The 16407-nt window shown below is 37.5% G+C and overlaps 1 protein-coding gene across 1 annotated transcript in view; it reads right to left on the minus strand.

The window, feature by feature from the left end:
* Positions 1-14479, minus strand: part of Gyc88E (Guanylyl cyclase at 88E) — an 18228-nt gene extending 3749 nt beyond the window's left edge. Inside the window, exons 1-10 of the mRNA XM_011502608.1 lie at positions 14312-14479; positions 9968-10181; positions 9608-9881; positions 7183-7306; positions 6944-7085; positions 6385-6511; positions 5165-5369; positions 4907-5053; positions 3737-4097; positions 151-525 (exon numbers count right to left, since the gene is read on the minus strand). Of these exons, the coding sequence (XP_011500910.1) occupies positions 151-525; positions 3737-4097; positions 4907-5053; positions 5165-5369; positions 6385-6511; positions 6944-7085; positions 7183-7306; positions 9608-9881; positions 9968-10181; positions 14312-14479 (2137 nt within the window). The remainder of the gene's footprint in view (positions 1-150; positions 526-3736; positions 4098-4906; positions 5054-5164; positions 5370-6384; positions 6512-6943; positions 7086-7182; positions 7307-9607; positions 9882-9967; positions 10182-14311) is intronic.
* Between the last annotated feature and the right edge of the window lie 1928 nt (positions 14480-16407).

The raw sequence follows: 16407 nt of genomic DNA on the forward strand, positions 1-16407 counted from the left end.
GGTTGGGGGGGGGGGGGGGGGGGGGGGGGGGGGGGGGGGGTCGAACGACGTGCTCGACGAGCCGCCGAGCGCAGTTCGATGATCGGGTGAACTCGGGGTGAAGCAATTGAGACGAGGTTGAATGATTGTTAGACGAGCGCGCCAGGTTACCTTTGATGGAGAGGCTCTTGGTCGGTGAGTTGACGATCGAGCGCCTGGCAACGTCCTGAAAGGTGATGGGCGAGTAGATGGGCCGCTCGTCGACGTAGAGGCCACCGCCCGAGCAAGTCGAGCCGGGGTTCGAGTGACCTGGCTGCTGGAGCATCGTCGGGGAGGGCGGAAGCCGAACGAGGAGGCGCATCGTCGTCGCGGCACCGCTCGGCGAGGTCGAGGGCTGCTGCGTTGCGTGATCCGGCCCGTTACGCACGAAGGAGCTGTTCCGTGGGCCAGTGTTGTTGCGCCACTGGTGCGGTTCCTGGATCGAGATGCTCTTCGTCGCGATCGAGCGGTACTCGCGCCTCTCCAGCCAGTACGTCTTCATCGTGCCTGTTAAGCGTCGCCAATTCGAATTTTATTCTGGAAATGGGACGAGACATGTGGAGAGGACGAGGGCTGGACGTCTTTCATGCGGACTGAGAGAGGATTGTGGAGGTTGACTGGACCAAAAATAGAGACGTCTATGGGAAATGAGGACAAATTTTAACGTATCTCAATGCGCGACTTTTGTGGCGAAAAAGGTGGTACGGCAGATAAGAGAGTACTAGAAGAAATTGGCGTATTTGATTTTGCAATCTTATGCGGAATATGAAAAAAAAAGAGACAAAAAAATAACGACGGAATGATTTTTTTTTTTTTTATAAGTTGGTCAGTTGGTATGAACTATTCGGCTATTTATATTTTGTAGTTTATACTTATCCGAGCATATTGGATTTTTTTTTGTTTTTCTTTTCTTTTTTAGATTTACATTCATAGCAATTTTTCAATCGTCTACGATCTACGATTGTATTATCAAATCTTTTATTAAGAAGAAGGAACAATTTCGAATGCAAATATTGCTCGAATGAATTTTTGAACATTTGGTATTTATAAATTTACAGATTTGATGGGTCCAGCCGTCTTTAAATTATGCATTTTCACAGAATAGAAAAATAATTTAACATTTAAGAAAATTAGTTACAAAGGTTATATTGTTCAATCTACGCCGAGGACAAATTTATTTTTCATCAATGTAAATAAAATAAATTACTCGTAAGTTTGATGTATAGGATGATGATGATAGTGCGCGTGTGTGCGCGCGCGATCTTTAATTGCATTTTAGTTGGAAAATTAATAGTTAATAATAATCAATGATACGATATTGAATAATTGACAGGCTCGAACGTTAAATTGATATAATCGACGATCAAGGAGCTTATTATAGAAAAGTTAACTCGAAAGCATGATCGATGATCGGAATGGGATGAATAAGGAGGGTAGTTTAGTTTTAGGAAAAACTAAGATTTACTCATCAAAGTTCCGAGCATGGCTTTGGCGACAAATACACGACAAGTATTTGATGAGTTATTATGGCGGTTAGAAGAGGAAAAGAAATAATCATAATGTAAGGGAAAAAAAGATCGTGTATCAAGGAAAAGGTAAGTTAGGGTAAGAGAAAGATTGTTGTATTAAGGGAGAGAGTATAGAAATGGAACAAATTTCAAAGACTTTAGGATTTAAGTAACGTCTCTATGACGCATCACAAAAGTGTCGGGTGAAAGTATGAGATTTTTCCGTTAGTATACGGAAACTGTCGGCAAGGTCAAAAATTAATTAAAAATGATATCGTATTTAATATTCTTTGGTGCAGATAAGATTCATCATGCTGGGAGTGGAAATAGCAAGGAGTCGGAAATAGAATCGCATGGGAGGGAATGAAAATCAGAAAAATGACTTTGAGATTAAATAAAAATGCACTATCATATGAACGAGATTATGAAAGTTGAAGGAGAGATCAATATCGAAAACAAGGGAAGACCTGCTCGTCGGTATTGAACGTATGAGGGTATTTTCAGATAATCGGTTAGTCGAAAAATACTTTACTATAGGAGTAAAATAAATTTAGAAAAAAATGTTCTCATGGATTATTCATTGACCGTAAAAATCAGTTCTTAACTAAAGTATTTAAATGCATTTATATGTATGTGACTGATATTAATTCATATTTTTATTTTACTTTCCCTGCACATTATTCAATCATACGCTCATATCGGAATCTTTTATCAATATTTGCCGCCACCCCCCCCCCCCCCCCCTTATAACAATTTTGAGTAGAATTTAATATTTTACATTGAAAGCTTTCTTCACCCAAGAATAGGCAATAAATAGTAATAATCATTGAACATTAAATTCAATTATTTACAATAATTTAATTCCACGACCGAGTGAATAATTAATTTCAACGAAGGCCCAAAGTATTAAATAATAAATTTCATGAATATTAATCATGTAAAGATATTGAATTCAAAGTACTCATGTATAATGACGCTATAAAGTCGATAAGTCTAGCATTATATGGCAATATTCCAATAGGAAATCGATTTATGTAAGAGATGATGTAGATCTAAAAGGATGTTTCATAACTTGTCATTCAGCGAGCGTATCGATGATATATTCATTCCCTTATATTATCATTATTGATGTTATTGTTGTTCTTGTCCTTTTCATCCTTCTTCTTCTTTCTATTATTATTATTATTATTATTATTATTATTATTATTATTATTATTATTATTATTATTATTATTATTATTATTAATAGTGTTGTTGTTGTTGTGTATCATTATTATTATAACCATCATCATCATCATCATCATCATCATTATCATGTATTTTACGGCTTTAACCAACAATTGGGTCGTTATATGCCCTGCAAATGCTATTAAAAATAATAAATATTTTATTGTTCAATTAGATTGGAAGTACCTATCGCTTAAACCCTACTCCTGAAACATTTATTTTAAGATTATTTGATTTGATTTGATTTTATTAGGAAAATAATTATACTCTTCCCCCCCCCCCCCCCCCCGGTTTATTCATTTCTTTTTTTTTTTGTGCTCGATTACAATCGTATTCAATTTTCATTGCACTTGCATGCTCAACTCACTTTAATCTACTTCTATTGTGTGTATGCCTAATATCGTAAAAATAATTAAATTAGCCGGACAATATTTGATAAAGCGAAGTACCTCTATCCGATAATTAGATTGCCTTCCACTGTCTTCATCCTGCCTCGTCGCAAATTGACTTCAGTAGTATTTTCAATGTACAATTTAAATTAGCGATTCTATAAAAAAAAAGTCTTCCTTACATAACTGCTTCCCTTCTTTATAGCTTTTTGCCTCGCAATTTATATAATTATTTCTGCCGCCTTTGACTTCCAGTAGGATAATAAACATTTGGCGACGATAAAGTACTGAGTTATCACTACACACAATTGTTTAGGCAATGATAATTTTGTGACACAAGTGTCGCGGGCACATTGATTCAGTGCCCATACAAGCGTTCGAATCGTTTTGAATTTTTCAGACGAATTGTATCGATTGTCGATACTCTGACATGCTTAGGGCACGGCGTTACGTATTCTAAGTGAAGAAGAAAAAGAAGAAGAAGTAGATGACAATAATGAAGAAAGTCAACAATGAGTTTTTAATGGATGTTTTCTGCACAACGGGGTTGATCGAGGTAAAAATTATCGTCCACGGATCCAGGGAATCACGTACCTTTACCCTTGACCTGTATCTCGCCGCGCTCGGTGACTTTGTAGGAACTCGAGAGGAGCTCCTTGGTCGACTGGGATACGTGTATGTGCATGGCCTCGCTGGTGGCCTCCATCCTTGAGGCAGTGTTTACCGAGTCCCCGAAGAGGCAGTAGCGCGGCATCTTGAGGCCGACGATGCCCGCGACCACGGCCCCGCTGTGAATCCCAATGCGAATCTGCAAATGCTCGCCCGTCGAGCGGTCCTTCAAGTCCGTAATCGCCTCGAGCATGTCCAGAGCCATGTCGCAGACTCGGTCCGCGTGGTCGCTCTGCTTCACCGGGGCGCCCGACACCACCATGTAAGCGTCCCCGATCGTCTCCACCTGTATTCATCGCCGGCCCAAGGCCACATTAGACGATCGCTTTACTGCTCGATCCTAATTGCCAGCCCTACCCCTTCAACGCTTACGAGCTTAAGCGATAATAATAATAATAATAATAATAATAATAATAATAATAAGAATAACAATAATAATAACAATAATAATAATAATAATAATAATAATAATAATAATAATAATAATAAAAAGAAAAAGAAAACACGGTAAAAAAGCCCATCGCCTATCCCGATTAAATAAGAGGGGATCGATCAAACCCGATGCCCGTGCGCATTTGTCTCCCCTTACGTTTGAACGACACTCTTCTCGGGCTATAAATGTCGCGCGAAATTTTTCTTATTTAATCGATCTGATCGCAAGCGAGCAATGCGAGATTACTTAAAATCGTCATGAATTTGTAACGATCGAGCATCGGCATGTTATTACAAATTATACGAAATTCAGCTCGGCTGACATCGAGTTTCATGCACGCTCGCGTCGCCGAACGACGCTAATCCTTCACTATCGATTTTTCATCATTAATTCTTCGTTCCTTAGCGAGGACGCGCTTCGTCGGATTGCTTTAATTAATTAATTAACGCTGCACTGACAAAAATACTGTAAAATGGCGATGAGCGAGGAATAAATAAGTAGAAGGGTTGCCAAAGGCCGAATCTGAATATATATAACGCGGAAATGGACGTTTTAAAAGAGTTTCTCGTTAATTGAACAAAGCAAAGAGGACACCAGGATTACGAAGGAAAATTCTTTGGCAGTGGCAACCCGGCGAATAAAGTGGCTAATGAATACGTTACCTTGTAAACGTGGTTCCTCTCCGTGAGGGTGTCGAAGAGCGAATACATCCCATTGAGCATCGAGACAACTTCCATTGGTGTGATGCGACTGCAAATCTCGGTGAATGAGACGACGTCGGAGAAGAGAATCGATACGCTGTCGAACATCTGTAGCAACGTCCGTGTTTCGCACGGGGCGGGGGCGAGAGTTTAGCCGAGCGGCAAGTAAAACACTCAAGAGTAAAGATTCAGGGTAGAAATAAATAAATGGATATTGACCTCGCACGTGTCTATCGGGCTCTCGCCGTTCCTCAGCCGATCGGCCACTTGCTTCGGTATCATCTGATAGAGCAGCTCGTCCGTGCGCTTCATCTCCTCGTCGAGCTTCCTCATGGATTCCTCGAGCTTCTTGCTCTTCAGCTGCTCCTGGTCGAGGGCGAGTTTCAGCTCGACCGACTGCTGCGTGCCCGCGAGCATAAGATCCCTGCAATTGCCGTGGCCGCTTTAGCGAATTGGCGCGTATCTTTGATTTTGCCGGATGTCGGCGGCGGAAGCTACGTTCGTGGTACGTCCGATGACCGAACCGTTAAATTGAGGATAATATTTCGTTTAGCCTTCGAAGGGACAAAATTCGTCGATTATATCGCCGACAAGAGCCCCGCGCAATTGCGCCGGATCACAACGAAAGACAACAATGAATTTTGCATTTTAACGAGGAAAGGGCTGTAATTAGTTCTTGATAACAAAGAGAATCTCACTTTAGGCTAATACATCGTACGTCATGCGTAATTGACAAAATCGATTATCATCGGCTCAAGCAAATCTGACCGTTTTAACGAACGCGAGTCGGCAATTCTTGCTTTTTTTCTCTGCTAATCAATAGTATTTGGAAGAGAACGGGGAAGCGTTAGGGATAAAGTTAATGATAATCGGCAAATCAAAAAGGGTCGATAAATGCTATTTTTTTTACACCTGCTCGTTTAATTGACAAACTAAAAATGAATTTTTCAATTCTCAATCTTCAAACTCTTATTCTGAATCTCAATTGTTACTTAGGTGTAATACATTTACATTCTTTGTCAGACTGCACGGATTATAATCTCTACGCGTTCGCTCGTATTTATTGCAATTTGTTGTAATTATCATTATTATTATTATTTATCATTATTTATTATTATTTATTATTATTTATTATTATTTATTATTATTTATTATTATTTATTATTATTTATTATTATTTATTATTATTTATTATTATTTATTATTATTTATTATTATTTATTATTATTTATTATTATTTATTATTATTTATTATTATTTATTATTATTTATTATTATTTATTATTATTTATATTATTTATTATTTATTATTATTATTTATTATTTATTATTATTATTTATTATTATTATTATTATTATTATTATTATTATTATTATTAAAGACGCGTGAATTTAGGTATATGATTTATATACATGTGATCAGATTTATCGTATCTTACCTGCTAAAATCATGCAATGAAAGATCGTTTATATAGAGACCAGCACCTATGAGAGCATTTAAATCCGGCATCACTGGTGTACCGAGATACATCATCATTTTCCAGTTGTCCATGTAAATCATCTGACCTATATATTTATGCATTTGAATGGGAACAATGTTAAAGAGGATTTCGAAATATTTGCAATTTTTCAAACACACGGTCTTGAAAATATTATATCATCTTCAAATGATTATACTGTTTATAAGCTATAATATCTACCTATGCATACGTACATAAATACATACGTAAATACGTACATTCGTGCATACGTAGATACATATAAGGACAATAAATCTTTGTATGACTTTGTCGCGACACACGTGTTATACGAAGAAGAAGACAGCGCGAACACGCAATGTTTATAGTCTTGTAAATCCCATCGATTCTTAAAGCCATAACGATAGAAGGTAAAAGACGTTAGTATTATTGTGGTGTATGTTATAAAATTGTCGTATATCGTTCTCTTATGTTTGAATGAAAGGGCAGAGGATGAGCGGACTATATGTAAAAATCAAACCTTTGAGTCTAAGTGTCCGATCCTCCTGTATGTCAATCTCGTGGCCCAAAACCAAATCGTTCTTACGTCGATCGCTTGGCCTCTCGGCGAGCACTGGCTCCACAGACACGAGCTCGAATATGTTGTTCGTCCTATTTAAAATCTGCAATTGGGAGTTGGTATTTTATTCTCTCCCTCCCCCCCCCCCAAAAAAAAACCACCTTCGACAATGGAATTTGTCATCGCTCTCCGATACTTACCGATTGGAATTTAAATGCTATGAGGGGCCTCACGAGGTCGAAATGATGGGTGATCTTTTTGCCGATGAGATCCGGCAAAATAACCATTAACGAGTTTCCGATGCTTCTCACGACCATATCGAGACTGCCAAGAGAAAGTTTGTCTCGATATTAGATTCCATATGGTAGAGGGTCATTGTTACGGGGAAATTCACGTTGGATTATTTGTAAAAGGAACTTTTATTAAATGGCAGCTGAAAATTCGTTCACCTACTGTTTGATGCGAATTTAAAGACAATGAAGTACGCCACGGCCATTTAAGCTCCAGTCTCAAGTTTATTCCTACGATGAATTAACTTTATGAAATTTAATATAAGGAAAAGGTTTTTTAATTATTTAGCGCGCTGGTGTTTGGTGTTGTCGGCAGATGTTATTTAAGATCGACATAATCCGCTGTGCGGCGAACAAAATTAGATATTTCAGATTTCAGGCAAATCTATTAATAGGAAATATCGAGTTAAACAGAGCTCGCGAAATTAATTATCTATCCTTTTTTTCCATAAAAATATTTAACTTTATTGTTAAAGAATTGTATGCATTATTTTTTTTAAATAATTGTTTTATTAATAGTGAGTCGATGTAAATAAATGCACAACTCACTGGAAATATCTTTGGTGCGATAATAATATAAAATTTATCGAAATCAAATTAATGTATTAGTTCGAAGTAAAACTATAAGCTATGTATTTCATTATATTAAGTACAAATATTTTCAGATATATTTGACTTTCCATTTTGATATTGTATTCATTTTTCCATCCAGTTCATTCATTCATACGAATTTCTAAAATTATCGATTCGTACTTTATTCTTTATGTACTGTTAAAGTTAAAGTTCATTAGATTATCGATAAAATGCAATATATTAAAAAGAGATAACTATAGTTTGAAATTTACTTCTCAATATTTAAATTTGAACAATCTTTGCAAATATGTAAAGGATTCCTTATTTTTATCGTTATTAAATTATTAAATATTTTAGGGTATTACTTAATAATTATTTGCGTGAAATTAAAAAGTAATTAAAAATGTCTATCGCCCGCTTTCGATTATTATGGCTTCTATAGCAGCAACAATAATGCTATCGCTATAATGTTAATAAAAATTTAGCTTGTCATTAATTTCAATTTTCAAATTAACTATTAGAAACTGGATCACACTTTGTTGTCGATTATGAATTGTATTAACTTAACGAAATTCAATAAAATATTCATACGAAGAATTTTGCTGTTAAATTTAGTTGGACCACAATTACGTTAATAGTATGAAATTATAAATTAATTTCAATTAAAAAAATATTCCAACACTTTCCACATAATTTCTATATGAATATAACGATATTCAAATAATATGTAAGTATTTATGCAACAAACGCACCAATATCATATAATTCTGTGTCATATAAGCGATATTTATATGAAAATGTAATAGCAAACAAAAATATGTCCTCCTATGGAGTATAAAAAAGAAAAAAAAAGAAAAAAAAACCACTTCGTATATTGGGTTTTCAATTTTAAGAAAAACTTATGTTATTACTTGAGGCCATTATTTTCCAAACGCCATAGGCGAATGCTAAAACAAAGCAGTTGTCTTTTTAAAATTACGTCTGCTTATTAAATCTCTCCAATATTTCAATATCTCTACTACCTTTATTACTTATTGACAACGAATTCATTAGCATGAGATAAAGAAAATATGTTAAAAAAAAAAATACTTTTCTTTATATTTCTAACGTAGTATATATATATATATATATATATATATATATATATATATATATATATCTTTATAAGATTATAAGATACGAGGATATATTGTCGTATAAACATTTGCTCCTGTGTTCTGAAAAATGTGTATCTCCATAGTTTTAAAAGAAATTTTTTGAAACAATACTTAATGCCTAACATTAAGTTATAACGTAAAAATTAAAGTCATTCGACAATTATTTATCGACATTAAATCGTGAATGATAAAGTCTTTTCTTTCGCTGTGACTACAAGTTTTACCAAAATATTAAGGGAGTTTTAATTTCGAAATAAAAGAGAGCGGTAATTTTGCATTAAACGAAGGCTTCGCCTATCAAAAAATCGCGTGATAAGAGACAATTTCGCTCAACGTACACGTAGTTTAAGCGATATCGATGTTTAAATGCGCGAACGAACGATCGTATGATAAAATCGCTGAAACGGCGATGATTCTAGGGATTGTCCACCCAAAGGCTTACACGCGGAAATCATTACTTCCTCGGGGAAGGAAGAACAGCAAGGACAAACAAAACGTGAATGATTATAAATCACGGTTAATATGCGATATGTGTGGGAGGTGGTGGTGGAGATGGAGGAGGAGTCGATGGAAGGACTCGGAGTCTCCAACCTACGTCAACTCACCCGAAAACTATGCAGAACGGAAAAATCTCGAAGAGCACGGATGCACCGATCGGCAGATGCTTCTCCTCCCGGGTCATGGCGAGCGAGGCGAGGGTGAAAGCTCGATTGTCGAAGGTCAGCTGGAAGGTGACGTGGACGGTGTCGAAGAGTATCTCCTCGCGCACGAGCACGATCTTCAGGTCCTTGTTGTAAAAATGGCGGGCGACCTCCCTTATCTGGCCCATTGTGTAGTAGACGAAGCCGCGCCGCTTGCTTCTGTAATGCAGAGTCAGTCCTACGAATATCGACAGGTTTTGTCAGGTTCTCCTCTCCTGGCAAAAGCGCGCCGTCCCTCAGCGGACGACGCCGACCCCCGCTCACCTTGACGCGTCTCGTTCTCGCATATGAAGGAGGGCGCCCGCATCCGCGGGTACGAGAACTTGAGGTACTCGTGGAGGTTGTCGAGGCCGTTGAGGAAGTCGCGGAGGTGCCGGCCGAGGACCGAGAGCACCCGGTCGTACCCGTACTGGCCCACGAAGCTCACGAAGTGCACGCCCATCTGTTCGAAGAACTCGCGCTCCGTGATCCCGAGAACCTAGGCATCCGCAAAGCCAAACTTAATACCTTGGCACACAGAGCCCTGAATTGTACGAGGGCGAGGGTATTTGCACTGGAGAGGGGCGAGCGCTTGCGAATGCTAATTCGATTACGCTCGCCGACTACTCGACATTCAATACCCCGGCCAATCACTTATCCACGGCATCGTAATAACGCAACCCCATTCGAGCGAAATATTCTCTCGCTTTGGGGGTGGAGAGGAGAGCCTTCTCGCGTCTAATTGAAATTACATATCAATGGGATGCCAACTGATTTTGATCGCTCGAAATTTTATTGATTACCGTACACCCACCCCATCCTCGTCATCTCATTTTTGCTCCCTCCATATTTCTCTCTCTCTCTCTCTCTCTCTCTCTCTCTCTCTCACTCTCTCACTCTCTCACGCCCCCACGCACACGCAGACACGCACACAGACAAAAGCGAGATGTCGAGCTTTAGGCTAAAAAAAATCATTCGTTAAATGCTTGGGAAATATACGGGCCGAGAATTCTTGAGATTCCGTCCGTGTACTCCTTAACTTGTCTCTCTAATTAATTAATTAAGGCTAATTTCAGGGGCGCAGTCTACCAAACCATGCCAAAGATATACTTACGTCGAGCATTCGGGATGCAATTCTATTTGTGTTTGTTATACCTCACCAGCATCGTTTCTTGAGAATTATCATTTCTCTCAACATTCTAATAGTCGAAGGTAATTTTTTCATAAAAACTGCAAATTTTGGAGTTTTATAATTATTCTACTATCTCGTGATTTTAATGTAAAGCAATGCTTTAAGAATATAATTGTAATAGCAAAGATTTGAAACGAACTATTCACGATTTCTAGGAATACAGACGAAAAAATGTTTATAATATTTTGCGCCATTATAGATATATATATGAAAGAAAAGATTTTTTATTTAAATTTTTGTTACTATACCAATAGACTAAAAGTTAGTCTTTTATTCATATTATCGACATTTTTCACTAAAACGGAATATACGTATAGAGTATAAGAGTAATACCGAAATTCAACGTTATGAAAAATTTTAAGAATTATGTTCCAATGCACACGAATGCTCAAATTCACGGACATACACACGCGCGCGCGCGCGCGCGCCCGCGCACACACACAAAAATTCGCCTAAAAATATACGAATTATTGATAAGAATCTATAAAATAGGAAAAGCATGTTTATGATTAAAAAATTTGAAGAATACTTTAATTCGTAATTATATTTTTACGGATTTACTTTAACGATGTTTTAAGATTTGCAATTTTATGAAGTTCAACATATAACATTTCATCCTTACAATACATAAAATTACACGAACATGAATATGTATGCAACAAAATTTTCTGTACAACGCTCTAAATACGTTTTCATAATCCTCTAATAAAGATACATAGATATATTGTATAATAAACGAAATTATACAGAATATTCAAATTCTAAAATCTCTGTCTAATTAATGTATAATTTTAAGTGTAAGCAAAACTGGCTAATATATTAAATATTAGCAAATCAGCGTCTTTCGTTTTGAACAAAGTCCTTATGTGTAGAATATTAATTTACTCTACCCGGTACTAACACAAAAACACAACTATTCTCATGTTTTATGGATGTTGATTTCAAAATTTAAATACATTTGAATAAAATAACAAAATAAACTTTATAAGAATATATAATAAAATAATTATATCAAATGATTCTATTCTATTATTTTACTAGAATACTATGAGAAAACAAGGATTATAATTTCGTCCTTTATTTTAATTATAGGTATATATATATATATATATATATATATATATATATTATAATATAAAATTATTATTTGGAAATATAAGTACTTGTTACCAATTAGAATGTAATATATTGATTTGAATTTATTAATAAATTATACATGAAATTTAAAATATCAACAAACTATGGCATCGGTGATTATTAATTATAAGTACAATGGATATTCAAGTTCATACTATTATATATCATTCGACTTCTAACACTGCGATTTATTTATTATACAAATACTTTTAATCATTTAAATGAAACAAATGAAACAAATGAGCAAATAGTAATTGTGAATGTGCGAAGTTTGAAAATAAATAAGACGGTCGTGAAATAAATCTTATTACCTATCGTAGAATTATTTTTGTTTTTCTTGTTGTTCTTTTTCATTTATTTTTATTACTTTTTTAACCGGTTCTCGCGAGTAAAACAACAGTTTAATTATTTTTCTAACAAATTACTTGAAAATCATCGATTACTTTACGGTTTGATAAAAAGGCGTTAAATTTTGTCAAAGCGGTAAATAAACTAATAGTGTCTTTTCAGAGTGTAGGCAGAGAATTAAAAAGAAAAAGAAAAAAAAAGCTGTTTAAATAACGTTGGATAATTTTACTTCAAAGAAAAGATGGGGGAAAAAAAGTCAAGTGAAAATATCAAAATATCGTAGATATAGCGTGAACTTTGAAATTATTTTAAATAAACTTTGAAAGTGCTACGTGATGTGCTACGTACGATGTTTGTCGTATTGGCATCAAAATTTTGACAAGAAACTGCGAGAGCTTTATTTATAAATCTTTATAAGTATTTAATAATTAAAGGGATATTATTATTTCTAGTTTTATACCAATTTTTCAGCTCAATAACTTTCAATTTGACATAATTTACACCCTGCAAGGGATTAAAAAAATCTCTGGCTTTTTAAAATACACTAACTTTATGAATTTATATTTAATAATATTTGCGACAGTCCTCGATCGTCCTGTTTCAATCTGACTTTCAAATTAACATGGATTTTTTATTTATAAATTTTTTATTTCCTGGGGGTACGACGATACGATGAACCTGCGCATCATAAATAAAATTACAGTCGTAATACACAATGGCAAAATTAGATAAATGAAAGTTTCTCTCAAGTTGGTTATGCCGTAACAGTGTCTAATAAAGTATAAAAAGAGACAAAAAAAACAAAAAAAAAAAAAAACAAAAAAAATACTTGAAATATTCCGCTGCTTATTAGTAATTGAATAGTAACGTATTCAAATTTTCTAAATACCGCGCAATCTTGCAAACTATTATCCTTTCTCGCGCTTATTAATATGTCTTTAAAGGCGACTAATAATTACACTTTCCAATTTATAAACTATCGCAAGAAAACAAGTGCAATGTTTCCTGTACGTAATACGGAAGTCAATATGACGAATTATCCGAGGGAAGCTTATGCATTTACTTAGTGGTATTTTAATGTCCGATTGAGAAAGAAAATTGCATGCGCAATCCTTAAATTATCAATAAGCAAAGCAAACATGAAATAAGAAAGGATTATGTATCGCCAACTTTACGGAAATGCGGGGCGAACGTTTTACTTAACAAACGGCTTCATTGCGTGAATAATTGAAATAGGATCGCTGAAACTTTTTCAAATTTCCATCAGTTATTTATCGTGGTGTATCGCCCCAGTAAGAGAGCAGCTTCTCTCCAGCTTCCTCTCATAGTAACCCCAGACTTCTAAATCAATTTCATAAAATTATTCGTATAATGCATCTCCACACGTATCCTCCGAACAATATGTTCGATGTGTATTTCGCGTTTTGTCGCTAATTGCACGAAACCGTAATAAAAGAAAAAGAAAAAGAAAAAGGCGACAAAAGACAAAATACGCGACCTGTATAAGTCTGCTGGATTGCGAATACGTAACAGTAACGAAGTATTGCAACAAAAATAGAAAGTTTGGACGAATAATGCCATTTAATTCATACGACACAGCTTCCCATAACGAGAAAATATAAGGGCGTCGGGAGGAGCGGCGGTGGTGACGGCGGCGGCGGCAGCCACGACGACGGTGACGATGACGGTGACGGCGGCTGCGACGGTAGCAGGCCGAATAACCTGCACGTCAGGGGAGATATTAATATCAATACATGTCAGCTGCGCCACGTATCCATTTCCGAGACGAGTCCTGGACGTCCTTGGCACGTTGATCCTGCGCACGTGAGCGCAAGACCTCGACTCTGGGAATTGCCAACGCCGGTACACTGACAACGTAAGGCCGCCGCCGGGTCGTAATCACGCGCAACCTGCGACCTCGTGCCTGCCGCGGCAGGCGACTTCATCGGTACCTGAATGGCCTTCTTGGCGAGACGCGGTATGAGGTTCTCCGGGTAGACCTGGTGGACGCTGAAGCTGGGCTGGTCGACGGCCGCCTGCCGTCTGATCTCCTCCCAGCGGTCTTCCCCATACACCTGGCGAATGTACTCGGACATGTTCTCGAGTATGAGGCCGTACATCCTCGTTGTCGTTGCGATTCCGACTCCGTGGTGCTCGGCCGGACTGAGGCGCCGCGGCCGAACGGAGGCGTCGGAGGCGGCGCGCCGGCGCCGCTTCCCCGTGCCGGCTGCCGATCTCCCTGCGCGCGCGGTCCCCAGGCGTTTTATTATTAGGTGGCCGTGGTTGGCGGCAGGTGGAGGCGTGATCGCAGCCCTCCCCCTTAATTCGAGGCAGATGGACCCGTGTTTACGCAGGCCCGCGGGTCCGTTTGATCGGCCGACTAGCCACGGACGTATTTATGGAGCCGCGTGCGAGGTGGTGACTGGGTTGGCGGCGCAGCCGTAGGAGGGGACGGCCGCGCAGCGGATATTTTCGACGCCGGCGCTGGAAAAATAGTCCCGAAATAAGCTGGATCGTTAGGTGAGATCCGAGTGGCTAATTTGCCGGAGGATCGGGAGCCCGCGAGCTTCGACTGTCGGTCAGGTGGGACGCGGCCGTGGCGCCGATCCCGCGATGTCGCCGACCTGATGCTATCTACGAGGGAGTGGGGCTGGGAGGCTGGGTGGGTCGGGTGATCGAGACTTTTCGACGTACGATCGCATGACTGGCGAAGCTTTGACTCGGCCCTTTACGATCGCTCGACGCTCGGACGACTGGTAATTACCGAACAATTAGGTTACGCGATTCTCCTGGAGGCGAATGATCCGCTGGTAAGTAAATACGTTAATGTGCGGTGGGAGGAGGTTGCGAGAGCTATTTAATCGACTTTGGCGGACGGTTACGGCAAGGGGATGTAGCGGTCGAGGGTGAGGAGGGGGTGATGGTGGGGGTTGGTGAGGCTAGGGGGTAATGGGGTGATTGGGAGGGGGGGGCGCGAGCGGACGAGTGGTTTGTTACGTTTAAACGGATTCGAGGAGGATTATTGGTGGACTATAGCTATTGTCTACCTTATTATTGTCGAGTGCAATACGCTTTGAAGAGTTTTAAAACGCGCCTGGCCAATTTTATTTTTTAGTTTCGTCGATTATTCCTTAGGCACTCTATCATTATGCCTATGATGCATTAAAATCGTCAAAAAACGAGTAAATTGTTTTACAACCATACAAGATCCCACGGCAATTGAGCGTAAATACTTATCGATAAATAAGATGAATAAAAGAGCTTCTAAGTAAAAATTAATTAATTCTGATTGTCGCCTAGTCTGGCCATCCTTTTCTTTCTTCGTGTGCTTACATATTCAGTCATTAGTCGAACGCCTGTCATTTGTACAAATGATCGTTGAAACAATTTAATTGTTACACAAAACAGAATATTAAATTATAAATATTCATTAGTAAGCGTAGTCCTTGTCCTCCTTATCTTATCGGTAGTCCTTTTATAGTTTTTAAGAACGCAATTCATGCATTAAATATTAAGAAATTGAAGGAAGAACGGTGGCTGCTTATAAGCAGTATGAAAAATAAAAGGACATGGACCTGTAATTAATGATTGTCAACCTGAGCTTCGACTGTTTTGACAATTATTATTCGTCGGAACGAGGATAACCAATTCTATTGATATTGCACAACGTGCACAACAACAAAAAACAACATATAATCGTAAATTCAAATTCTAAATGTATTTATTTAGCGTTAATTTATGATAAGTTTTTGCTGAAAAAATGTCAAATTACGACAACAGAATATCAATAAAATTAATGGATAAACTATTCCTGACGATAAAAGAAAATAAGAAAATTGTTGCTAGAAAAGAATATACTAATTGACCATTCAACTCATCAAATTTGTCGACAAATTAATTTTTTTCATTACTCAAGAAATAAATGCTTGAGTAGCTTTTACGAATATATGATTATTTAGTCGATTTAGTAGTGATTTTATGGTTTTATTATGTTAACCCACATTTTTATTATTACAATTTAATCGAATTAAAACAATAGCATGATAAA

Source organism: Ceratosolen solmsi, unplaced genomic scaffold, assembly GCF_000503995.2.
Source record: "Ceratosolen solmsi marchali unplaced genomic scaffold, CerSol_1.0 scaffold39, whole genome shotgun sequence".
Classification (NCBI taxonomy): domain Eukaryota; kingdom Metazoa; phylum Arthropoda; class Insecta; order Hymenoptera; family Agaonidae; genus Ceratosolen; species Ceratosolen solmsi.